At 47.7% G+C, this 27,627-nt stretch overlaps 1 protein-coding gene across 1 annotated transcript; it reads right to left on the reverse strand.

The window, feature by feature from the left end:
* Positions 1-7,593: 7,593 nt before the first annotated feature.
* LOC119437677 (ankyrin-3) lies at positions 7,594-27,214 on the reverse strand. Its single transcript, XM_037704666.2, has 3 exons — positions 26,893-27,214; positions 21,281-21,361; positions 7,594-9,124 (listed from the first exon to the last, which is right to left on the reverse strand). The coding sequence occupies exons 1-3, from the start codon at positions 26,967-26,969 to the stop codon at positions 7,939-7,941; spliced, it is 1,344 nt and encodes a 447-aa protein (XP_037560594.1). The 5' UTR covers positions 26,970-27,214; the 3' UTR covers positions 7,594-7,938.
* Between the last annotated feature and the right edge of the window lie 413 nt (positions 27,215-27,627).

A 27,627-nucleotide genomic window follows, 5' to 3' on the forward strand; every position in this document is an offset into this window, starting at 1 on the left:
TCGCGGTCGTGTGGGCGATCATCAAGTTTCGCCCCTATCTGTATGGTCGTCCCTTCAAAGTGGTGACGGACCACCATGCCCTCTGCTGGTTGGCAAGCATGCGCGACCCTTCAGGACGACTGGCACGGTGGAGCTTGCGGCTACAGGAATTTGACATCACCATCGTTTATAAGTCTGGCCGTAAGCATGAAGACGCTGACACGCTGTCCCGCGCACCCCTTGATCCTGCCAGTCAGGAAACAGAGGATGATGACGGCTTCCTGGGCACCATTAGTTCGTCGGACTTGAGCAGACGGCAGCGTGACGACGCTGAGATTAGACCGATCATCGATCATTTAGAGGGCCGCGACACAACCATACCACGCCATCTGTCCCGCTCGCTGACGTCCTTCTGTCTGCGAGACAACGTGCTTTATAAGAAGAATGCTCGTTCGACCAGCCGTGCTTACCTCCTGGTGGTTCCAAGGGACATGCGCGACGACATCCTCTTCGCTTGCCATGACGAACCGACATCTGGTCATTTAGGCTTTTCACGAACACTCGCCAGAGTAAGCGAAATGTACTATTGGCCCGGGCTTTCAGCAAGCGTCAAACAGTACGTTAAAGGCTGCCGTGAATGCCAGCGCCGCAAGACACCATCCGTTAAACCGGCTGGCTTACTTCAGCCAATTGAAGCACCTCACACGCCTTTCGACCAAGTCGGCATGGACATTCTCGGACCGTTTCCTCTCTCGGCCGACGGTAACAAATGGGTGATCGTCGCGACTGATTATTTAACACGCTATGCTGAGACGCAGGCGATCCCAAGAGCCACGGCCTCAGAGGTAGCACAGTTCTTCATGCGCCACATCGTCTTGCGTCACGGTGCTCCCTCCACTGTAATAACCGACAGAGGGACAGCTTTCACAGCGCAGCTTATGGACGAAGTTTTTGAATTGAGCAACACCAGGCATCGCAAGACGACCGCGTACCATCCGCAGACCAACGGACTTACCGAGCGACTGAATAAGACTGTCACAGACATGCTCGCAATGTACATCGACGTTCAACACAAAACATGGGATCGGATCTTGCCTTACGTGACCTTCGCGTATAACACCGCCGTGCAAGAGACGACGCGCTTCACGCCCTTTCGCCTTCTCTACGGTCGCGAAGTCCAGACGATGCTGGACGCTATGCTGCCGTGTCAAGACGCTGACCAATTGACAACTGACGCCGAGGAATTTGCAGAGCGTGCTGAGGAAGCTCGACAGCTCGCGCGGCTGCATATCGGCCAGCAGCAGCAGGCAGACGCACGACGCTACAACATCCGCCACAGGGACGTGTCCTACAACCCCGGAGACCAAGTTTGGGTGTGGACCCCCGTTCGCCGTCGTGGCCTCTGTGAAAAGCTTCTGAGCCGGTATTTCGGTCCGTATAAAGTGCTCCGCCGCGTCAGTGACGTAAACTACGAAGTTGTTCCGGACACAACATCGCAGACACGGAGTAGGACACAAAGACAACCGACCTCAGACATAGTTCATGTTGTGCGCATGAAGCCGTACATTGCGCGTCCGTAATTTTTTTGTTTTCATTTTTTTTCTCTCATTCCCTTCTTTGTTTCTACTTTTCATTTATCTTTGGGAGCTTGCTTCTCCGTTCATTGACTGTGCCGGCGTGACGGCTACATTTTTTTTGTGTACTTTCGCTTTGCCTGCCTTCCTCTTCTTTGTCTTCTACGCCTTTTTTAGCATCGAGGCGATGCTTTTGTTCGGAAGGGGGGATATTGCCACCTGTAGGTAGTGGGTCGAGGGCAAGAGTGGGTCGAGCCCAAGAGAAGAAAGAAGACCGCGCGCTCCTTCTCTGCTCGAGCCAGCCCCGACGGTCGCGTCTTCCAAGAGCCAGCTGCTCTACGTTTATTAAACCTTCAGGGCTACTTCTCGAGGCTCGTGACAATATTTCTGCCTTATCTGGTGATACTGCGTCGTCTACCCCTGCTGGTTCGTGGCCTAGAACCCGAGATTTAGAACCTCTCGCGACAGCGATCGCTCCTGACCTTCCGGTCCACCATATGGACGAACTTCGATGCCTTCTCGCCTCGTACCGGGACATTTTCTATCTCGATGACCGGCCACTGTGTCAAACGTCCGTTGCGAAACATCGGATAGACAACGGCGACGCTAGCCCGATACACCGACGGCCCTACCGCGTCTTCCCTACTGAGCGCCAAGTCATACAGAAGGAATCGACAAGATGCTTTCCCGAGATATGATAGAGCCCTCTAGCAGCCCTTGGGCTTCTCCGGTCGTGTTCGTGCGGAAGAAAGATGAGAGCTGGCGTTTCTGCATCGACTATCGCCATCTCAACAAAGTAACAAAAGAGGTATATCGCCTGCCGCGGATAGATGACGCCCTCGATTGTTTACATGGTGATGGATGGATGGATGTAAAACTTTAATGAAAGTCCTGAGGTACGCGACTCAGCGCGCAGTGGGCCGCTCCCACGTTGGGACAGTCAGGCCATGCCCGACCGCCGCATCGTGGGCCCCCTGACAGCCCATAGTTGCGCCCCGGCATCGGGGCTCTTGATAGCGGCGAGCCACTTGTCCTCATTGATTTGTTCCGTTCCTCGCAACGAGGGGCAACGCAAATTGTCTAGGCTAGCGAAGTCGAAAATATTTTTCTTCGATAGACCTTCGCTCCGGGTACCGGCAGATTGCAGTTGACGACATGGACCGTGAAAAGACCGATTTTACTACACCTGATAGCTCTGTCAGTTTAAAGTGACTGTTCGGGTTACGTAATGTCCCGGCTACATTTGAACGTATGATGGACGCTCTCCTTCACGGTTTTAAGTGGTCAATCTGCCTGCGCTACCTCGATGACGTTATTGTCTTTTCACCAACTTTTGGCACGCACCTCGAGCGTCTTTCGACCATTCTTTCTGTTTTCCGCAAGGCTGGACTTCCGCTTAATTAATCAAAATGGCACTTCGGCTGCCGGCAACTCAGTGCGCGCGGACACCTCGTCGATTCTTCTGGCGTCCGCCCCCATCCAGGGAAAGTTCGCGCCATCAAGAATTTCCGCGTGCCGACTTGTGCCACCGACGTTCGAAAAGTTGTGGGCCTCTGGTCACACTTGCGCCGGTTCGTACGCAATTTCGCTAACGTTGCACGTCCTCTCACAGAACTTCTCAAGACGCGGTTTTTGTCTGGGGCCCGGAACAAGATACTGTGTTCTCTGAGCTAATCGTGAGGCTCAGTTCTAGCCTATTTTGACGTGACCGCTCCAACGGAAGTTCGAACCGATGCCAGCGGTCATGGAATCGGCGCTGTTTTGGCTCAGCGCCAGCAAGGTTGCGACCGGGTTGTTGCGCACGCTAGCCGTCTTCTGTCCCAAGCGGAGCGTAATTATTCCATTACTGAACGCGAGTACCTTGCCCTCGTTTGGGCAGTGCGTTAATTTCGCCCCTACTTGTACGACCGGCCGTTCACAGTTATCACAGACCATCATGCCTTATGCTGGCTTGCATCCCTAAAGGATGCTACTGGCCGCCGCGGTCGGTGGGCTCTAGGACTCCAAGAGTACTCATACACAGTTGTGCATAAGAGCGGCCGATTGCATGAAGATTCTGATTACCTGTCGCGCCATCCAGAAGACCCACCCGAGCTTGCCGACAGTTGCGAGTATACCTGCGTGCTGTCGCTTACGGCGTTTCAGAACATCGGATATAAGCAACGCCATGACCCCTACGTGCTAGACGTCATTCTTCGGCTGACTTCAGAGACACCTTCCCCTTCTCTGCGTATGTTGGCGCTCGAGGATGGCGTCTCGTACCGTTACATTGCAACATGCACCCTGACGGTCCTGAACTGCTCTTGGTTATTCCTGCACACATGCGTCAAACTGTACTCACACAGCTACATGACACTCCTACGACCGGTTACCACGGAGTCTCTAGGACGTAGGACCATGTTCGACATCGCTTCTTTTGGCCCGACATTTACCTTTCCGTCTGCCGTTACGTTGCTTCCTGTGAAAAATACCAGCGCCGCAAGAAAGCAGCAGTACTCCCAGCTGGCCGCCTTCAACCCCTTGACGTAGCTTCGGAGCCATTCTTTAGGGTTGGTCTTGACCTTCATGGCCCTTTCCCGCTCTCTTGTCAGCGGAAATAAGTGGATAGCAGTCGCTACCGACTACATGACCCGGTACGCGATCACTCGGGCACTTCCAGCCAGCTGTGCAACCGACGTTGCCGACTTCCTGCTCGAAGACGTTACACTTCACCACGGCGCTCCTCGACAGCTCCTTACAGACCGGGGCCGCTATTTCATATGGAAGGTTGTCCAGCACCTCCTGCACTCCTGCGCTACAAAACACAAGTTGACAACGGCATACCACCCACAGACCAACGGCCTCACAGAGCGTCTTAACAGAACTATCATAGACATGCTTGCTATGTATGTTTCCGCCGACCATCATGACTGGGACGCCGCTCTGCCCTTCATATAATGCATTTGCTTATAGTTCCTCCCGACATGACTCTACTGGTATTCCCCCGTTTTATCTCTTGTACGGAAGAAATCCCACGCTACCATTTGACACCCTCCTTTTCGCCGTTCTCGACTCATCGTCAGAATACGCCCGTGACGCCATCTTCAGAGCTGTAGAGGTACGCCAGATTGCACGCCTGCGCCTTACCGCTTCGCAGGACAAGCAACGACTCTCCTATGATGCCCGCTACCGCCATGCCCACTTCCACCCTGGTCATGTCATCCTTCTTCGGACACCGTCACGGCGAGCTGGACTTTGCGAAAAGTTGATTTCGCCTTACTCTGGCACGTACCGGGTCTTGCGCCAAGTGACCGACGTCACATATGAAATCACTCACCTCAATTCCACCACGTCTAGACCTTCCACCGATGTCGTACACGTCACCCGGCTCAAGAGATACAACTCGGACGATCTAGCCAGCACCGGGACGGCGCCTTCGCCGCCGGGTGTCATGCTACCATGCGCCTCCACGGAGAATAACCACACCAACCACTCTTCGTACAATAAAGTTTATTCTCTCTCTCGAGAGACGAAGCTGAGGAAAGTATGGAAGATGACGACGCTCTCGATGTCGCGCGGATTGGTTTTCTATCTTCTATGTTTTGTATGCCAGTGTCCGCCTTGTAAATATCCTGTAAACATAATTTAAACCTCTTGCCCCGTAACACTACTAATTTTGATAGCAGCTCCAATGTAACGCTTCCTCTTCAAAGCCCGAATTTCTAGAGACTTGCCGATGTATTTTTCCTTTGTATATTGTTGAGCTGTGTTTTCATTTCCTCGTACATTTTGCTCGCACCGCCACGTCAGCGTACTTTGTACGTAGAGCAGGCGCTGCTTGGGCGTACGTCAAGGTTAATCTGCAAGAAGTATGTATGCCGACCAACCTGCCCAACTCTCCACCTAGCTACAAGTTTGGTATAGCTCTTGTGTTTTGTCGTGCATCTGTGTTGTGTGCAGCGATGTTGCGAGCTGTACTTTGTTATCGCAGGCAGATGACATCTTTGTGACATGGCCATTTGCATTCATTGGGGTTTTTATTTAATTTTTGTTGTTTTGGACGGAAAGGGCCATTGAATACAAGGTTTTCCTCCATTTGCCACCCTACCTCGGTTGGTAACCAACAACGTGAAAGAAACTGACTTTATGGTATTTATACTTTCTGTTGCAAGCTTTTTTGCAAAATTGTCATTATATTCACGATTAGTGTACTTGTGTCATGCCCTTTCTTAAATGCATCTTAGCTGTGTTCCGACACTTTCTTTCGTGTTTTTTTTTTTTGTAATACCGCCTCTCCCACCTCCCTCTTCCGCCGCTGTCACCTTTGTAATACGGCACTGCCAGTATGGGTACCCTATGAACACAAGTACAGTAAACCCTCGTTAAATTTAATTCTTATATCTCGAATTATCGGATAAGTAAAATTTTTTTCCCTGTCCCGGTGTCAACTCCATAGGTTTTTCACCCCATATCTCGAAACGCCCCTGCGCCAAACTCCGGATAACTCGAAACGTAAACTGCGAAAATGCTGAAAAAAAAAAGACTGTACCCCCCAAAAATTTCGACTTTTTTGTACAGCTATGGTATCCCCAAAAAGAGAAACCAGGGCTGGTATTTTGAAGCGATGCCTTTTCCGATTCTAATGCCTTTTCGTGATTTTCGCATTTGGCCAGCGGTCCCGTTATCATCGGGATCAGCCGGCCGTGAGCGGTGGATGACAACACTAGCATATAATAAATCCTAACACATCGCTACAAAATACTGAACCAGGCCTGCAATTTTGTCCCTATGCCTTTTGATTGATTCTACTTCCCCCTCATCTACAGTTCTCGGCCGGCTGATTCCATTGATTACACTGGCGGAGCGTCGCTACGACCGCTAACGCGCACAAGGAGTGCGTCAGCGAGTAGTCAGCCAGAGGCGAGCGCTCCGCCACTCGTAAACACGACAGCCACCCACGGCAGTGCCTCGATGCTCGGTGCTCGCAGGCAGCGGTTGTGCGTGGCTGCGCTAGCGGTGGTCACGTACTAAGCAGGGCGGTGGCGTTGCCTATATACGACTAACGTGTCGCACATAATATCGCAAAAATGATCTACTAAAAGTACCACTCCTGGTAGATTGAGTTCTTGTGAGGAATTTGGAGGTTACCTACTGCCATATTGCAAAGGCAACATGTTGGCTTCTCGCGGTGGTTATGCTTATATTTTCGTGAATTCGGCTATCTCAAAACTCCGCTTATCTCGAATGTTTTACAGTTTATACTACTTCGAGTGAACGGGGTATTACTTTATATCAAATGAAAATCTCAGTTTATTTTGCATGGCCCAGCTTGATTGTTGGAATAGACCTTAGCGCTTCAAATATTAAATTTACGATGCGGTATGTTTTGAAGTATACCTTATAGCCTTCGCCCTTGGCACGGAAAGTATTTCACAGCAGCTTTCAAAAGTAAGTGTTAATATCTTATCAAAGGCACCATAGCTAAAGGTCTTGATTTCGCCAAGATTTTCGCCGCTGAAATTTGGTTTAAATGTCGGGGCTTAGCGAGTAGTTCGCCTTTTCATTCGATGGCCCTATCTAACTTTTCTTATGCTAACCGTGCACGCGTTACGGCAATCTGACTATCCGGCCAGTCATAAAATGACCATTTCAATATCGCACAAGAGGCCTTGCCTCGCTTGCCTCGTCGTCTTTCTGCTATCTTTCCACTGCCTGACCTTTCTGCACAATCCTACAATATCCGCGCGGGCAGGACACATCAAGCGCTCTGTCAACACACGCAATGGCCAGACGCGCTATAGCAGCAAGGGCGCAAACACACGGGAGATTTGATGCTTGTAGAGTTACAGTATATGCTTCCTGCGGGAGCACACAGAGTAACTCTAGATGTCTGGAGGGTGCCTCAATACCACCTAGATGTCTGGCATGAAGAGCGCCCCCTGCTGCCGTCATTGCAGCGTTGTCTGCCTTAGCCAAGCCGCGTTTTTGTGCCGCGGGCAGTAGACTTCGTTTAATTCTACCCCAAAGTATGAGGATGAAGTTGAGAAACCAAAACGACGCCTTAAAAACTATTTTATTTAAATAAAGCTGGCATGATGCACACGCTATTTTTCAAATCAGTCACATCGTCACATCACACAATATAGGGATGAAACACACCGATTGTAAATGTCACTAACTGTTTGCTTGAAAGCAGTCGACGCGAGAGAGATCAAGGCCTCCGAAGACTAGCGTGCTGCATTAGCAGTGAACGGTTCATACGATAAACAAGCTCTAACAGTTGTTGTTATGCGCAACTTGACAATGAGCAAGTTCAGTACAGCTTAATGTTTTTTTCTAGCGCCTCTAGGAATCTCTGTGATACACTGCAAAGCAAGTAGTTGCGGTTGTACTGCTGGGAGTCAGCTCAACTGACGCTCAGGAACATTTTGCCAATGACCGTACAGCGTCGTACGGAGTCGTGCCGGCGGAGTGCGTCCGCGTTTCGAAGTAAAGGCTCCGTGGCACTCTCGTACAGAAGCCGGGCCGCGTCCGCGAACCCCGCTGCCACAGCCATGTCCAAGGGCGTCATGCCTTCGTCGTTGCGCAGGCTCGCGTCGGCACCCGAGCCCAGCAACAACGCTACGCACTTGTCGTGACCGCGGCGGGCAGCCACGTGCAGGGCCGTGTCACCTCGGAGGTCTTGAACATCGCGGACGCCGTAGTTCCGCAGCAACAAGTCAAGCAGGTGCGCCGCGTTGCGAGACGCGCAGTAGTGCAGCACCGTTTGCCCGAAGCGGTCGCACAGGGACGGGTCGAGCAAGTCCGCCGTCTGCGTTTGCGTGTCCCTCTTGATTTCCGGTGAGCTGGCGCTCTCACCAAGCTCAGGCGATTCTGCAGGCGTGCCTGTGGGGGAATCATCCGTCACTCCGTGTTGCTCTGCCGTCGCACCATCTTGTTCCGCGATGGTCTGGATGAGCAGTGAAGCAGTTTCGTAGTGGCCTTTGATAATAGCTAAGTGCAAGGCCGTCTCCCCGCGCGCGTTCTGAACGTTTCGGATATGCGCTGCCTCGAGCAGCAGCCGGACCACTTCGGGCCGGTCGTGGCGACCGGAAGCAGCCAAATGCAAGCACGTGTCGCCGTCTAGGCTTACGGCGTCCCCCTTGCACCGCGAGGCGACCTCACGGATGACCTCCAGCTGCGGCGCAGTCGGTGGTACGCTCGAGGACACCGCCGCCTTGACGCAGGCGTGAAGCGGGGTTAGGCCATAGACGGAGTCTGCTACGCGCTTCCATGACGCTGGTGGCACGTGCTTGAAGAGGACTGCGGCCACCGCCGGGCTTCGGAACACCTCGTGCAGCGCTGTCCAGCCGCGGTTGTCACCCAGGCATGGGTCGCAGCCGAATTCGAACAGCACAGAGGCCACGGCGGCTCGGTCTAGGCGCGTGGCCTCCAGGATGGCGGTACAGCCGCCACCTTCTTTGCTTGGGTCGTCGGCCGTCAGAATGCCCGAAGACAGCGCTGCTGCTACGCCGCTCGCATCGTCCGCCCGCACTGCGTCGTGTAAACGGCGGCTGAGTGCGGCCTCGATGTCGCTGCCTTCCATGCTGCAGCTGCGTAAATGTTATGCACGCATGATTAGGGTGACAAAGAGAGCAATTGCCTGGTCTAGTAGCGAAGCAGCGCGTAAAACTCTTGACACTCGAATTGAAGGACCCAATAGGAACAGTATGCAGCTTTGGGCCAGCAGTCTCTGGGAACTTATATTTTTGCCGACAAAAAGAAAGAGTTATTATATAGTTTTCCGCAGACATGTGTGATGAAGCAATACCAAAGTCCATTATTTGTAATTCATTAACACCCTCTTTTCTTAATGCAAGCGCCACTATTCCAAATGATGTCACTGCGGACAGTTATGCGAGGAAAGTTGGATGATGATTGGCTGCAAGCCACGTCGTGGCGATATCATTGACAGACTGATGAGGGTTGTGCAGTAGCAGTAGAATTCCACAATCACATCTGATGGATTTATTTCGAATTTCATGGTATCAGTAGAGGTATTTGTACCACCTATTCATTAATATCTTCTTTCACTGCAATCTAATAAATTATATAAAGATAGAAAAGCAAGAAAGAAGTCGCACTTTCGCCCGAATGGATGACCGTGGACACTGGCGATCACAACGTTGGCGCGATTAGAAGCGTAGGCAGTGAGAATTGCGCGTTAATTCTTATCCTTAAACGAAGCTTCCGTGCTGTCCCCCTGTTATTAGGACACTGTTCGTGTGCCGAGGGCTCCAACACTGGGCGCCCATGAAGATAGCGAGCATCAAGGCATCAGCTTCTCGGCTAGTCCTCACTGTCGCCCTGGCACTCTCGCCTTCGCAAAATCAGTTCACCACGTGACCTACATCACACGGCCCACGGGTTTGCATGCGCTGTCGCACCTGGGACAGCAAGGCAGCTGCGACAATGTGAATGAGCCTCAAGTGCCCGTATATTTGATATCACAATAAAAAGTTCACGACAAGTGGGCTGGTTCAATATGGGAAGCAACTGAAAAAAGAAAGCAAGAAAATAGAGGCATAAGAAAGAAAAAAAAGCCAGCAAAAACATTTCTATCGAAACAAAATGAGCATAGGATAGGCAACCAAAAACCTTGAAACCTTCAAGGTGACCTTTAAATAAATTCTCAGTGGCTTAACTCACGTACATTACGCGTGCCTGGATCTAACACACTGTTTGTGTGTTTTCCTTCTCTGTCCAAGTAATGCTGCTTAAGCTATTGAGACCACAGAAGTCCTGTTAACAAACAGTGGTCTCAGCGTAGAGCTTTCTCGTTTTGGTTGTGGGAATGAGTCAAGGACATTTTTTGCTTTGTTTTGAGTCTCTTTACCAAACATGATTTCCCTTAAATAAACAGGCCGTGTAATCTGGGTGCCTGAGGGGAAAAAAGTAGAACATTTATTTTTGCTAGCAACTGCTCAATTAGATGAGGCTTGAATATCTTCTTTAACAACTCTGCAAGAAATGTAGCTCTAGGTGCAAAGCAGTTCTAGTTCCATGTCACATCAGCAAACCAGAAACGAGACACACAACGTCTCATCCAGCCTTGCGCAATACTGGTTAGACACGCGAGAGAATTTTCCTGCACAGTTGCCTTTGATAGAGGTCCTTATTGCGAGGAATATTTTGCCATCATGCAACTTTCTTTCCGTCCCATTGCGCTTTCTTATGTCCCGTTATTGTGGTTCCAATCAGCGCAAATGGAGCCCTACTCTTCCCAGAGATTGCACCGCATAAATGAAATTCAGTGACACGCTACTGCCGAAAGAGTGTGTGTGTGTGTTAGACAACTTTAATAAATATCCTGCATATTGACGGCCTGGGTCTAGGCCACGACGGGGGCAGCGGAGCAGGGCTCTCGGTAGTGTCCCGAAAGACTATGTCACTTTCGAAAACGTATTTTTAAATCCATGCGTTCTTTGCTTTTTGGCGTTGATCAATTACACCATGCCACTGGTGATATTTCTGAAACGCAGGACGTGCGCGCTCTTTATGGACCTTCGAAAACGTTTTATGCTCTCCGATAGCCGAGAACCTTGCAATAGCTTGAAAATCACAAATGTAGCGTTTCCTTTATCCTTCTTCATTTTTTTCCACCTTATTGGATGTAGCCGGAAAGGAAGCGGCACTGTGCGCATCTCTGTAGACGACCAGTGTAATATACTGGCAGAATCTTACGTTAGACGCTCGAGCCAAAAGATATATTGAATTTTTCGCTGATGCCGTGGTTCCTAAACTTTTGCTCCCTTGAATACTTCTTCATTTTGACGCGACCATTGTGGAGAGCCCTAGATGGCGCTCCGCATACCCAGGGCAACGGATCAAGACTCCAGCACGTATATGTATAGCACGCGGGCTTTAGCAGTTTCATTCGATTTCCCGACCACTGACCATGATCATTTTATTTCCTTCACTTTGTGGACACCAGTTCACCTAATACGTACGTGGGTTATTCCAGGTCACCACCTCTGTCATCGCCTCCTGCCTGTTTAGCGTCAATATGATCCCGTCAAGATATATTCTAAATAGCTTTCTTCTATTAAACAAAGGTGACGTCACACCTTTACTGGCTCTGGGAAATGAAAAACCTGCCGCGATGCCTCAGTGGCTATGGCACCACGCTGCTGAGTTTGGGGTCGCGGGTTTGATGCCCGGCAGCGGTGGCCACATTCCGAAAGGGGGCTGAATGCAAAAATGCTCGCGTACTGGGCATTGGTTAGATCCCTAGGTGGCCAAAAGTAAACCAGAGCCTTCTGATATGGTGCCCCACACATCCCACTGTGCAGTTTAGGGTCGTTAAACGCTTTATTTTAGTTTATTTAGAAATAAATATAGCCAGAATCGACATTCTTTCTCTTATAAGCTAAACTGGTGCTAGTGATATGAAAGGCATGGACCCGGCGATTCACAAAATAACTTAATCAATGCTGAATTAGAGAAGGGGGATCACTGTCGCAAGAAAATGATCTTGCTTTCGTTGGCACAGACACGTGTTTCGGATTGTCTGTCCCAAGACTCAGTCGTAGGAAACTCTGATAGCAGCAAAGAGAAAAACGTTGGTGCCCGAAGAGTCAGCTAGTATCGCTGACACTGAAGAGCCGTATGATGCCTGGTTGCCTAGGTCTTTGTGGGGCAGTGGTACATACTTGTACCACTTTTTTACCTTGATTCAAACGCTTATAACAAATAAACGGTTTGAACTGCGCCACTATTACTAGTGCAGCCATCTTCCGAAATATTTTAGAAGCTTGTTTGATGTTTTTCCTTCACTACGCCATGTGGTGCGCATACTGAGTCTCTTTTTCGAAGTATCTTGTTGAATATTCACTACCCACTGTTGTGGCCTCAAGGAAACTCTCGAGAACGCTGCGTAAACATGCCCGGTTACTGTTTTATTGTACCGGCTTAATAAACCTCGTGATTCGTTGCAACCATAAACATACACTTTTGTTCCTCTATGTAGGCAGTGTTTTCAACGAACCTTTCTCAGGCTTGTTTTGTTAGGCCTCGCCGGGCGGCTATCGCACTGATCATATCGCCCAGGTTGAGTGTACACGCTTGCCAACTCTCCCCAATTCTCCGGAAGACTCCCGATTGCTTACACCCCCCCCCCCCCCCGATCGCACGGGCCCGGTTTGGTGGGTCATCGTGATCTCGACGAGGAACTTGTGATACCATCTCACTACAGCGCACTCAGCTTCTCCTTCGCACAGCACTGTTACGCGGCGTAGCGTGTCAAGTGTCTGAAGGGGCCACTTGCGAGTGCGGGTTATAGCACATTTTGTCCTGCGTGCATGTGTAGTCAATTCTACAAGCGCACAATAATAACGAGTACCGGTATGATATCCCATGTCTAGAAGCTTTACTTGCATTCATGCAGTGCCCTTTATGACGTGACGGCAGCCCTGAAAAACAAGAAATGAAAACGTGTGGGAGTTTTTTTTTTCCCGCTTGTTTTCTCGCGTTCGATGCTTCGGACCATTTCACAAATGAAGAGCACAATTGATTTGTAAATATTATGTCAGTTAAACCTCCTTTTTTTATTGATACCGCCAGAGGACAGCGGTAAAAATGCGTACCACTTTTCATACCCTGTAATAAAGTCGTACATATATGTACCACTTCTTACGAGTACTGTTGTGTAGAATTTATTAAAAATTGTGTCAAACAATTTTTAAGTCATCCTAAGTGTCGTCTTGCAGGTTTTAAGCAAAAAAAATTGTAATGGAAAAATAGCGTCTCACAAAGGGCTAGGCGAGGTCTAGATAATTTTTTTTCTTTTTTTGGTAATGAAGCACTCCCATAGAAGCAGCGCTGCTCGCCACTCACGACTTTTAAAGTGGCTAGTTTTTCGTGTCCCCATTGACTTATATCATCCTATTCCGAGCGCACGCGCACCTGCCCTGCGGGTGTTAGTATACGTTTCCCTTCGCCTCTTTCCTGCAGTACTTGGGTCAAAGACAACCTTGAGCAGAATACCGAGGCTGGCGATATTGTTTATTCTGCCAGCGGATACGGCTGCAGGGGGTTAACACTTCGGATCGGAGGGGGGGGGGGGGGGGCGTAAAGAAAAGTAATACGAGGTACTTTAAAGTATATTTGCTTGCGTCCCACAATGGACAACTACTGCCCATATTATTTGAGGCAGCGGTGGCGTGGTGAAATCGTCGTTCAAGTGTCTATTTCTCGAGTGGCGAAGCAGCCTCCTCCTGGAACAGCAGAGTTACTATGAGGCGATATTTTCGTATTGAGTTTAGAAAGGAAACCAAAAATAATACAGGTCGTAAATGTTTTGCTTTGATGTCAAATAGCGCATTTCGTCGAAAATGAATGTCATTTATTACTTGGTGCTTCCTGTGTGGGAATTCCCGCGAAAAAGCACCCCTCAGCCACAAAAAGAAGCTGTCTTAAATAGTATGGAACTAGCGGTAGAGTGTGCAGATGTAAAGGTAACAAAGAAGGGCATCAAATCAAGGCAAATATCCAAAGCGATGATTCTCCAAGGATAAGGCTGACCAAAGAAACTCAGAAAAAGTACCATAGCCGCAGCTGTAGGTTACTATATAATTTTGTTTCTTCGTACACTCTATGCTTTGATATGTTTTTGCAAGACGATTTATGTATTTTTCCTTATTTACAAACTTTATATTGTGTCTGCTTATTTTTCAGGCCCTTCTGGAACTCTCTGTACCAGATTCCGTCGCAACAATACCAATAATCAACGCCTGCATGTACAGTAGTGAACAAAAAATATATAAAAATTTGCATTTGCGTCCTGTGAGCTAAACTGCTCATAATGTTGCTGCTGCGTTACACCAGATCGCTATCCTAGGGCAGTGGTCTCTCGAACAAGTACTGACGTCGTACTTTATTCACACGACATAGTCCACTCACCATGAGCATAGTTTGCGCATTCCAAATGTATCGCAAGGAAACCGTAACATCCACCATTATAGTGAAAATATGTGCGCGTTGGAGATAGACACTTGAACGATGTGTGGGGAGGTTAGCCGAGCAACAGGTTTAGCATGCTACAGCAGGCCTAATATATAACACGAGATCAAAAAACGAGGTAAACACAAACACACACACACACACACACGCACGCACAAAAAAAAAAAAAACTTGGAAAGGGGCAGCCAGTGACCACCATGAAATGAGCAAGGTGGAAAGCGGAGCTTTGTGGCATAGTCAATAAAGAAATTGTTATCCATCTGTGTCCTCTTGGCTGCACCACAGAAATGGCTAACATTTGGTTACTGGCGGTGCCATAAAGCTCTACTGTACAGTTTGTTCCTTTCATGGTGCTCATTGCTGCCGCTTTCCGAGGATTTGTGCGAGTGGATGCATGTGAGTTTATTTTAATGCGAAGCAGTCTTTGCGAACTTCAGGCGTTTTAAATCTATCTATCTATCTATCTAGCGTCCTACGTCGTGATGCTGTCGTGGTCGTTTCTTCAATATGTCATTCATGATAATCACGTCATGACATGCATTTTAGGTCATTCATGTGATGCATGCCATACCGTTTCATTCATTGCATGGATATGCTCATGTATACTTATTAGAAACCGGAACTGACATTACCGACAATCATGTCATGACATAAATGACATGCATGGCATGACATGAATGTCATGACTATAATGTACTTACTTAATCACATGCCATGGATTTCTGTAACTCGATGTATTCAGGATATGCGTGTCATGATATACATCTGTGGCAATAATGACATGTCATGCCATGTATGTCTTAAAATGATTAGCATAGATGCCATATGACCTGCATGTCAAGTCATGACGTTATTCCCATGAATGTCATGACATGCATAACAAGAATGAAATAATTTCATGACATGCATGCATGTATGGCATGACATTGTCATGACAAGAACGTCTTCCGACCCAGTGGACCAAGTAATCTATTAACTTCGGCCGATGACTATATAAGTACACGCGTGTTCGTGGTGGTCGTTGCATTTTCATTCCAGCTTGAAAATTCGATCTCTCGCCTGGGAATCTCGCGTGCCATCTGCGCTCGAGCCAGGTGGCATGCGTAAGAAGATCCGGGCATATCGGCAGCAGAACACCGGGTGGCTGTTGCATCCGTTGAAACAGCGATTGAAAAGTATGTTCCCCACGCGCGTTGATTTCTGACCACTGGACATCAACGCGCCGCCTCCTTGTTCCTCCTTGTTCCTCCCAAACCTCGTACCGGACTTTTACGGCCCTTCTCGTCGTGTCGTTAATAGGCCGCTTATTCAAACATAGATGTGTGCTCGTTGCTGGCGCACATAATGTCCAGGTACGACAGCGCTGCATCGCATTCAAAAATGGCAGCGTCATCATGGTTCGGCCAAGGCGAGCAGCTGCACCACGCCACTTGTCCGAATGCCTATAAAAGGACACGGGCTTCAGGTTGTGCAAAAGTATCGCTATCGAGTAACTCGTTTGTGTCCTTCATGTAATACCACATGCTGCCATCAGTTAGCATTCAAATTCTGCGTTTCTTACCCATCTCGCACCTCCATGCCGCTCGTTCACATCAATTCGATCGTTCGTAGAAAGTATGCAATCGTAGTTACCGTCGTGGTCGCCTTACTGCTGTCATCACACAATAACACCCGCGGTAATTCTAGTTCACTGTACTCGCGTCACACACATAAATACTGGATTTTATGGTGATTGAGGTGCGTCCAGGCGCCTTTGCGCGGGCATTCACCTGTTCTGTCATCCCTATGCCTCTCCCTTTCCACTCGCGAAGGTTGCATTGGTGGCCTTTGCCGCGAACCGGTTTGCGGCGGTGGCGTTGCCGGCGGCAACGCGAGCCCCACCAGGAGATCTCTCCGGCACAGCAGTGGTTACGTACATGTATTCCTCTCATTCGCCGGCCCCTTTGCGTCTTGAACTTGAGACGGTGTCTTTGCATGTACGGCGATCGCGTACCATGTGTTGATCACTGCCGGTACGTGAAGCCGAGTAGCGGTGCCTAGTGCTCGCACGTGGTCCTACTGCGCCGACCCACACTTAACGAAGGCCCAAGCCGACGGACGTTGCCCGAGCTCTCGCGAGTGGGCCCGCTCGTTATCGCGATAGCAAGCAGCATAACCACGGGGACTTTTCCTAGCGGCGTGTCGCGAGGAACCATCCTCTCGCAGCGACGTACCAGCTGCGCCCCTTTCTGTATTTTTCGTCCTTGGCGCGAGAGCCTTTTGATTACCGCGCCGGCCCAGGACCGGAGTTTGTACACTGTTACATCTCCACGGAGACAATAAAATGTTCCCTCTAACTAATGGCAATACTGTATTTTCTTGCGTGCGCCGAGCACCGTGCCCCCCACATTTGCGGCCTGAGCGGGCACAGCCGCGCCATAGACGTCAGACTCTGGAGTTTTGCAAGACGCGTAGCGCCACCTGTCGGTGCGAAGAGGTAATAATTGAGTAGTGCAAAGTCCGACTCCCTTGCTAAGTTGCCTAAGCAGCTAGCGAGTGCGAAACAACGATTTAACTTAATTTTGGTTCATATTGCGAATGTTTTGCGCATTTAACAGCCAGATTGAGAGCTATGAATTTCTCCGCTAGTCGGACGTGCCGCCGAACTGCCGTAAAGTTCTTGTTGGCTCACTCCTTCTATGGCGATGGCGAGCACGACGGCAACCGCGACAGCTCCGCGCGCTACGAAGAAACGCCGCAATCGACGTTACTGTTGCGTTGTAAATTGCCATGAACGTGAAGGACTGAATAACAACGTTCAGTTTTACCGATTTCCATCGCGGTCGTATGAAGGAGAAAGGAGAGAGCGCTGGATACGGGCCGTTCGCGTGTTGGGTAAGCGAATTACTCGCATTCTCCACAACACAGCCGCTCACATGAGAAAGTGTGATAATGTTGTTCTGCTGTACTTGTGTTGCGTAGCCCTGACGGGGGACTATGGCAACCAAGCGAAAACTGAGGAATCTGCAGCCGCCTCTTCGTTGGCAACAGAATAAACAGAGTTGTGAACCATCCTGCGTATGTGCCATCGATGTTTCTACCTGTTTACACACGTCCGCCTCCACTTTACTCAGCAAGTGGAACGGAGAGATGTGGCAGGTCAGTTTAACGAAACATTTTGGTTCCTTTATGAATTCAAAATCATGTTCTAGGGCATTGTGGTATCGCGAGCTTATTTCTAGTTTCGGTTTTTCGATACAACGAGCACGTTTCGCAATGCACTGAGCCATCTTGACAGCGTTTTTTTTTTTTTTTTTGTAATCTGAGCATTAAAGTTGCTGTGGGAGCACTGGATGAGTAATTGCGAAGTAACGCACGTGTTTAGAAAAAAAATGTCGCGTTTATTTACATTCATTTGTGCGCGTGTGTTGTTTTAAGCGTCTGCTGGTTTGTTTTGCCTTCGGTTGTAACCCGCGAAAGCGGACACGCACGTATCTCCATTTGCAGTAAATACAAACGGAAGACAACCGTGAAGAAAACATTCGAAGATGCGCGATAACACGCTCGAACGCCCAGGAAGCGAGAGCTGAAGCGAGAACGCAACTGAAAAGGCGAAGGTTCGCCCCTGATAAAGCGAGCTTTGTACCACTGACCGTAAGCTACAAAGCTAACTGACTTAATCATATATGTACTTCATCGCTTTCACATTATGTACGTACCCAAATTTAACACATTTAGGCGCTAGAGAACGGACGTCGGAGTGCTTGCCTCGAACTCGACGTCGTACGATGCTCGCTGTACTTGCGAGTTGCAGCGCGCCGAAATAACACCTGAAACTTCTTTTACATTGTACACGTAATTCGCTCTGCTCCCTTTCCGAAGCGTGGATGGGCGGAAGAAGCTTTCCAGGTCCTTGATATTTAGGAAACCGTGCCTCAACACAGCCGAAAGAGGGGCCTCCATTGTGGCCTATGCAGCTTCGCTTGCGGACAGCTCTCTTTGCACTACTCAGTTTGCGCCAAGGCTGCGATGGGGGCGCTGGTGGCGGGTTTTTCCGCAGCGCCGCCTGGGCAGAGTCTGAAGTCTATAGACTTGGAGAAGCGCCGGCCGTCACGGCCCTGCGGCTTGCTACGCTCGAACCTGCGGTGGTCGGCACTCCTTTGAGATACTAGACCCGCACAATTTACACAAAGACATTGGTTAACCCAGTAACGCTTTACGGAACCCAATTCTGCATAGCCAGCTGCCTGCATAATTGTTCGTACAACGTCCATTCCCACAGTGCATGGAATCTGCACAATTATTTTTTTCTTTTGTGTTGTCTCATCCTTTCATCTCTTGTTATATAATAAACCTGTAGTGGTATGCCAAACCTTTGCTTCGGGTAACCTCTCCACCTATCATTAAAAGTTCTCTCACCAGCGCGCACGTATTTTTACTGCTGGTTGGTATTCTTGTGAAACAATCTTGGAGTACGCAAATCATGCACACAGTGGATGGGCTATGAGGGACGAATAAAGTACGATGGAAGTGCGTGTTCAAAAGACGATCACCCTAGCCTAGCGCTCTGAAATAACGCAGCACCAACATTTTGAGCAGTTTACCTCAAAGGACCCAAACGCAAATTATGAGATACTTTTCTTCAATTGTATACAGTGTGCCACGTAACTTGCACCGAACTTTAAATATATACAAATGCCACGTAGCTAAACACAACCAAGGTAATATTGTTTGCCGTTGCTTGAAGATACCCAAAGTATTTCTTGCATTCCGCCTACATCCAGGATTAGTCTTAAATGAATAATCAACTTTTCAAATATTGTAATTAGATGAAAAGAGGCAATGAGAAAATTGTAAAACGACATGATAAACTACCGATACAGCTTTCTGTTGCTCAATACGTGCTTCGTAAAAGTGTTTTTCCGAGTGTAAAAGAATCCCGCGAATACACGTAAGTGCCTCGAGCGACAGTCATGCGGGAATTTTGCGTGTATTCGAGCGCTTTATTTACCGCTGGGAAAAATACTTCTTTGTAGCACGTATTGAGCAACAGAAAGCTGTATCGGGAGTCTTTCATGTCACTCTACAATTTTCTCACTGAAACTTTTCATCTAATTTCAATGTTTGAGAAGTTGAATAATTAAGACAGTTATACAATTAGGCGGAACACAAAAAATAATATTCTGAGTATCTCCAAGCGACGGCAAAGAACATTACCTTGGTTCTGTCAAGCTACATGACACTTGCATATTTTTAAACTATGGTGCAAGTACGTAGGACACCCTTTACGTATATATATACTGTATGTTTCAGCGAGCACTTTCGAAACATTTTTAAAGGTTACCTGTGACAGATAGCACAATTCTAGTTCATAAGGTGATCTACTTGAAGAGTCGCACATTACTTCCAGAAAAATTGAAATGCATCATCTACTAATTAACAAAGATTCCCTAATTAAGTTTATAACTAATTACCTTATGACCCATATTGCAATTTACAAATTCTAGCCGTGGAGTTCGGAAGAGGGATCCACTTGGAACGAATTCTCAGGATGACACCAGTTTCGAGATATTAATTCCAGAACTTTGCAGAGAAATGCAATGGCGTTCCAGTTAATTTGGTGCTTCAGTGCATACAATGACGTTTTTTTAAGGAAGTTACTGGAACGCCAATGCATTTCTCCTGTAAGTTCGGGAATTAATACCTCGAAACAGGTTTCGTCCTGAGAATTCGTTCCGAGTGGATCTGCCTTGCGAACTCCACTGCTAGAATTAGTAAATTGCAATATGGGCCATGAGGTAACGAGTTAAAAACTTGATTAGTGAATTTTTGTTCATTAGTCGATTATGCATTTCATATTTTTGTGCAAGTCCGCCTCTTCGAGTAGACCAGTTCATGAACTACAATTAGGCTATCTGCCACAGGCAACCTTAAAAAATTAATTGTGTTCGCTGAAACAATTGGTATTCTTGGTAATCTTGTGGAAAACCACCGAAGAATCGTTGGCGCGATAAACATACACACATATATATATATATATATACACGTTGTCCCAGCTATCACGCAGCACGACTTTAAAAAAGAGGAATGGCGTTACGCGAAGCAAACCTAGTGTGTATTGTTTCCAGTGCAGTGGAGTAGCCACCCGTAAATTTTTCGTTACTGAGCTTTAATTAGGTAATTGTAAATAATTATGTAACTCGATAAGTACTGTCATAATTACCAAAGTGTCAATGAGAAAGTCGTAGAGCATTATGAAGAACTCCCGATACAGCTTTCTGTAGCTCAATACGTGCTACATAAATGTGTTTTTTGGAGTGTGAAGGAAGCCCGCGAACACACGCAGAATTGCCGCGCGACTGGCCGCCCGAAGCACTTTGCGTGCATTCGCAGGCTTCTTTCACGCTCGGAAAAACACTTTTATGTAGCACCTATTGAGCAACAGAAAGCTGTATCGGGAGTTTTACATGTTGCTCTACAACTTTCTCATTGACACTTTAATAATTAGGACAGTACTTCTTGAGTTAGATAATCAATTACAATTACCTAATTGAATCTCAGTAACCAAAAATTTACTCGCGGCTACTCCACCGTACTGGAAACAATACGCACTAGGTTTGCTTCGCGTAATGCCGTTCCTCTTTTTTAAAATCGTGCTGCATGATAGCTGGGACACCCTGTATATAAATATGTGTGTGTGTGTGTTTGTGATCTGTATCACCTGGGACAGAGTGTTAGATGACGCCGTGGAGCTTTCACATTGCACTTACGGCCTAAGTAGTCGGCGGCTGTTCGGCGGCTGGCGCTGTGTGACTCCGACGATGACTGGCTTCACCTCCGCCTCGAGATCCCTGCGGCACATATAAGTATGATCTGTCAAAGTACCGCAGGCTAATGAAATGCAGTCGCCGGCTCGCGGTATGACACCGCTAGCTGCTCAGTTGATGCAGGCTCTCTCGCACAGAAGTATGTAGACGCCAGAACTGACAATGCTACGCGAATCACCCTTCACGTTCGCTCGTTTCCTTCCCTGACGCAGACACGCATTTAGGCCTTCTGAGGAGGACACACTAACACACGCACGCGCACGTCAATGCAACGGGTATACTTCTCATTTAAAAATAAACAAAATACGAGATACTTTGCAGCCATTCGAACGACTCCCGCGGCATAAGGGATTAACTCATGCAGTCCAATGCATGTGGATACCATGCTCAATTTGACAACAGCCCCTGTGTCAACAGGAGATGCGAAACGTATTACATATGCATACAACAGAAGTAAAAAAAAAAGTGCAGGTCCAAAAAAAATAAAGAAAATGTGTCGTGGAGTTTTTGTGCAATTTTGTTGCTCTGAAAGCGTGGACATATGTCGCTTAATGCATAGGTTATGCTGTGCAGGCGGCTGTCATCAAAAGAAAAAGAAAAGTTGGAGAGAGAACTAGCGACGTGAAGACGAAGGATGAGACAGGGTAGGAAAATGAAAGGTGGTTGCATGGCTTCCCGGCTTCGCGGACGAGGGTTGAGGCTACTAAAATGCACACTTAGGAAAAGGTCGTGCGAGTTACTAACTAAAATATAGTAATGGTTTGTCATGAAGTTAACTAAGATCCTAGTAACCATAGGTAGTAACGGCACAGGCAGTAGCATTTACGACCGAAAGGAGCTGGCTCAAAGGTCTAGCACCGGTAGTAAGTTTACGAACCATACATAGTAATCGTAGTTATATATAGTGGCATCGTCTACCCAATTAAGTTAGTGGGGCCTGTTTTTTTACAAGCGACACTTCCATTGAAAATAAATAAGTAGGTCGCTTCTGTTCTGAAAGTGTCTTACAAACACGTGTTTGCGAAAAAAAATTACGGGCCACATTGTAACACAGTTTAGGTACGTTTAAAACCAATCAAATGATGCCACCAAAGAGTCATCAGTGGCGGAGTCGAAGTTCCAAGTCATAAATTGCACTGTTCAGAAAGGACCAAACAACAAAGGAGAACAACGCATCACACAATACAATGATCGGAGTACAACGCGACATGTTTCGGAGAACGACTGTATGAGTGTATAGTCGTAGCCCCTGGAAGCAAAAGTTGCACCGGGGGAAACATGTATTTGGATACATAAAGAAGTTTACGAACCTATATTTGTATAAGGCTCAATCTACACATACGCTCGGCCCAACTAAGCATATAATCATTATTCCAACCGAATGATAGAGACTATAATATGTCTAAACATCGCATTAAAACAACCACTATACGGGATATTAGAGCATGGGTGAGACCGGGTAGTACCGTTTACTAACTGATCTGTGAATTCTAGTCACTGTTTAGTAAAGGCTGCACCTAATAATTTTGAAATATCTATGGAGTAAGCAGCTAGTGTATAGTTAGTAACAGGTGGTGAAGTTGGTAGCTGCACCCTTTACTTGCAGTTTTACTAACATTTTTTTCTACTAGTGTGTAGCCAAGAAACCATGTATAGCGGACAAAAATTGGGACAGTTGTTGTCGCCCCTAGAGCATTAAAACAACACAGCAGTAGCTCCTTGATGGTGTCCATGACATGCAAGGCCTTAATGACACAGTCCGATGAACATGCGTCGGCACACTGTTGTTCGTGATGCGTTGGGACTCGGTGTAGCGTTTAGGCCGGTGATCCTTCAGTCATAGAGATGAATACGTCCGGGAGTATGAGCAAGCGAAAAAGGGCTTATTCTACATATTACGGTGGCTCCTGACATGGAAGCCCACTCCATGGGGGAGGAAATTGAATGTCTCAGCTCAGTACTTGTCTGAGCACACATCACAACACGTCATAACCACACGTCTCCGCTTTTAATACCGTCGTCTTCCCTAGGAGACTAGACTGGGAAATCTGATGACGGTACGTCGGCCAATCACAATCGGTGAATCGGTCGCAGCATCCCTCCCATGTTGCCGCACCGTTCCGCCAGGCCCGCCACCAATATCGCCCCCCCCCCCCCCCTCGTTCTTGAATATGCGTGGCCACCTGGGAAACTGAGCTCGAAGCTGTTCCCACGATTTTGGGCGACGATGGCCTCTTTCATAAATTAGCGGGCTCTACGTGACGGCCCTCTTGTCAGAATCAGGATTAGGTAGTGATATTCACGGTAATTACCGGATCCACGGATAGCATTGGTTGTTTCCTCGACGCTAGTTCCTTTGTTAACGCGTCACAGTCTATGACACGCCCGGTCGCTGTCGGTGCGCGCGCTGATGAATAGACGGCCTCGTAGGAAACGTTAAAGGTATGCGCTTGTCCAGGTTGAGACGTAACAGCTGACACTCCGAGGTCCGTGTGCGCAGTGGCAGATTGGCCGCGCATTCGAGTCGGGGCTTACGTTGTTCACTTGCGCCAATATATTGGGAAAATATAACGATGTCCATTCAATTGCCTTCGGCTCTACCTTCCCTACCACAGCCAGGTAGCCAACAACCCACAGCTCCTCCACGTCGATTACGTAACCGTCTCGCCCAGTGGTGTAATACCGCTGCCCCTTCTTTGCTACTGGTTTTGCTGATTTGGTCAATACGTTGACCGTTTTTCATCTGAGAACAGTCCTTGAAGGTCGTCTGAAGGCATATACTTTAAAATTGGACTACTGTATTTATTTCATTAAGCATAAAAATAGCGAAGAAAAATTAGCGTTGACAACGTATTTTGCGCCAAGCGGAGTGCTGAAGTGGTCCGGAAAAAAGACAGCAGATAACATGAACAGGAAAAATGCTCAGTGTTCATGCTCCCTGCTGTCTTTCTGTACTCCTTTGGCGGTGCAAGATGTCGCACAAGTATAGTGCACAAACTGGTGCCCAAAATTTCCCACCAACTAGCTCACGAATTTACTGTTCGGTTGACAAAGAATCCGACAATGGTAGCGCTGTTCTCAGGGCCCTCCTGACAGGCCTAGGTATACATTATCAAATAAAGAGCTTCAATAACCAGATGTATTTATTGACGAACTCGTTTCTAAAAGACGATACTTTAAATGCTTTCGTAATGTGGTTGTCAGTACAGCATGCGTTAATTACGTCAGGACATCAAGAGAGAACAGCTGCTGTTTCATCCATAATGTGAAACAATGACGCAATAGCAGGCCCAATATCATACGCAGTAAGTCCCGCACTTTTTCGTCTGGTTTAGGTTTAAGTAAAAATTCACAAATGTGCGTGATCAAACTGCTTTTTTGAAGAAGAAAACTTTCTTCCATACTTTCCCAAATGTCCGCTAATGTCATCATCTTGTGGAGGCTACCTTCCCCTTTTCTTCTTGCCGCTGGGGTCGTGTAAACCTTTACGTCTCGGTGCTTGTTTATAGATCAGTTGCAGAGCGTGGCGTCGTATGGCTTCGTATAGTACGAGCATGATTTCGTATAGCACGAAAAATAGTGTAATAATTAGGTAACACAGCACAGCTTAGAAGTTGGGAAATTGTGCACCAATGCAAAGTTAACCATTTGTACGACAAGTACAGTAGTGAAAATGCCATCAGCAGGGCTAATCAAGTACAAAGTACATTTTAAAATACTTGCAACCATATCGGCACATTTACAATCATAGATGAGGTAGATTTATTCATTATTTGCTGGGGCTTTTGAATTGGAAAACGTGCCATAGAGTAATTATTATAACGTAAATTAGTTAACCTTTTAAATTATTAACTGTTGCCATTTATTATTCATGTATGATACTTCAGTTTTATAAAGCACTTGAGCTCATGGAGGTGCGCGCTCGGTGAAAACCGACATTAACAAAAAAATTCTTCTAAAAAGTAAGAGTTGGTACATACAAAGAAGTAGAACAAGTGACTCGCTTTGTTGTTATCCATTACTGAAAGCGAACAGTGACTGCTGATAAATAATAAGTAGCAAAATCGCGCAGTAGTATTCTGTAAAATAGATAAAAGTGGTGAGCTTTTTGCTCATCCGTTATACAGGTTGTACGAGAAACAAAATAAAAAAAGGAATACCGACGTGCCCCAGGGGTGGATAGTGAACTCGCAACCTCCGCGTGACGCGTGCTGTGATGAACCAGTTGACCAGTGACAAGGGCTGTACCTCCTCCTCCGCTTTCGCGGGTACATAAACTCAATATGGGTGTATTTCCAGATCCGCTTCCGGCCATTCTGGCGGATTTCAAACATCCTTTGTTGCAGGCTATGGCGAAACGTGGTACATGGCATTTTTCACTTACAAGAAAATAGCTAAGAAATGCTTTTAGGTAGCCTATCGCAACGTGATCGCCACAGTCGAAATAATCTCGGTGCCATGTGCAGGAATCATAAAGATGGATGACCTTTGAAAATATGAGGCGCACTGCAGCCCCATTGTGGGCTCCCGTTTGAACCCTTTATCACCGTCTGGTCGCCTTGAAGTGCTCCGTGAGGTGGCCGCGATACCCACCATAGTAGCGATTTCTAATCGCTGTGGGCTGGGATCTGCATGATACACATGCTTTGCTAAGAAGCACAGCTGTGTTCCGGAGCCGGGCTATAATCGCGACTTGGCTGAGTGCACTGACTCCACAAGATAAGTTAGGGCGGCCCTTTTTTATTGTTGATAACCACAGATTACCGAGAAAACCGAAATGTACACAATGATTTTCACATGCGTAGAGTTTGCTATCAATATAAAATCACGCGAGGGATCTATGGAAAAAAAGTTAAAAATAAGCGGGCATTCTCGAAGCTCCTTCTTTAGTTAAATGAATAGTCCTGTTTTGGTATTCCACACTAGTACCTGCAATGGCCCGTAATCGAGACCAAACAACCATCTCGTGTAGGTTGTTTGCTCACGAATTTTCAGGACTAGACAACCTACAAAACGGGACACACGGTTCGGTCACCTGGCAAAAAAGAAAGGCGATGCAAACTTGAGCAGGGGAACCGCGTAAGAGCACCATGTTTTATAACCAGAGAAAGGTTACAATTATACTGGCTCGTCTAAAAAGAACGCTGCAAGCTCTGATGCGGCAAATGCCTAGATAGCAGCCTACATGAATTGCGCGAATCATCCTCATCGGCAGAATTGCCACGCTGCAGTAGAGGCGGCGGATGTTTCTGCAAACAAGTGCAACGCCGAGCTCTTTATAAATGAGAGAAATCCATGCTTTCGGCAGCCACAACAAGAGCGAAGGCATGAAATGCAGTCCCATTCAATAAAGTCCCGCAATCCTTCCATTGAGCCATTGTCTGGTGTTATGAGACGGCGAAAGAAAACGCGCTAGCTACCTCGGACTAACATCGATGGACGCTAGGCTCGCGGCAGTTGCATTCATTGCGAATCCTTAGCAGCAATGCAGGAAGAAATGCTTCTCTCCGTCTATTCAACCACAAAGCATCGCTGAACATCTCATTAGTACTCACTCTTCGTCGCTGCTGGGCAGTACGCATTGCCGCATGTCCATGGCTGGCAGCATGGCAACAGAAGCACCTGCCTCCATGGCTCCCTTTCTTCACTCGATGTTTCAGCCGGAGGTCGCTTCCTGCAGCACACGTCCCTTCCTGTGCTCGCGAGAAAACAGCAAAATGGCAAAGCGGGGAAGCGGAGGAGGAGGTTTGACGCCACATCCGTCCTATACGCTGCGACGGCTGATACCGGCGCCGTCTCCAGTTTTTCAAAACCATACTGCCTGGCGGAGCCACGCACGTGACGTCTGCAGCCGTGCGTTGAAAGACGCACGTTCGTTCGGCCGGTTCGCGTCGAAACTGATACGCCTGTATCGCGTGAGTCAGAAGCGCGCGTATATTTCTTGCGTCGCTTTTCGCGGCGCTGGCTCGCGGCGTTGCATTTCGGATAACGCGGGGGAGTGCCTGCAGACGGCAGCATTCTTCGCCCCTTTTTTGTGCACCTTCCGGGCATGTGCGCAGGCGGTAGAACCTACAACACCGAAAATATGAAACCACGGATACGCGTTTAACCACAGCCACAAACCTAAACATACGCCCATCCAAATTTTCAAAAGGAGGCCTATGTGTAAGGTATCAATACCCTTTGCTGACGTCCACTGCATATTCTTAAATGGAAATACAAAGATATTTGCTCATAAATACCCAACGGATATTCTATTTCTTACGCATTCTAGGATTACCACGTGCGGA

The sequence above is a fragment of the Dermacentor silvarum genome, chromosome 1 (genome assembly GCF_013339745.2).
Source record: "Dermacentor silvarum isolate Dsil-2018 chromosome 1, BIME_Dsil_1.4, whole genome shotgun sequence".
NCBI classification, from domain to species: Eukaryota; Metazoa; Arthropoda; class Arachnida; order Ixodida; family Ixodidae; genus Dermacentor; species Dermacentor silvarum.

What these genes read in the sequence shown, in the direction of transcription:
- LOC119437677 (XM_037704666.2), bottom strand. Translation starts at nt 26,969, where the DNA reads ATGGAGGCAGGTGCTTCTGTTGCCATGCTGCCAGCCATGGACATGCGG. An exon ending in CTGCCCAGCAGCGACGAAGA is followed by an intron (nt 21,362 to 26,892) that starts GTGAGTACTAAT and finishes TATGTGCCGCAG; the next exon opens with GGATCTCGAGGCGGAGGTGA. An exon ending in AGCCGCCGACTACTTAGGCC is followed by an intron (nt 9,125 to 21,280) that starts GTAAGTGCAATG and finishes ACATTTACGCAG; the next exon opens with CTGCAGCATGGAAGGCAGCG.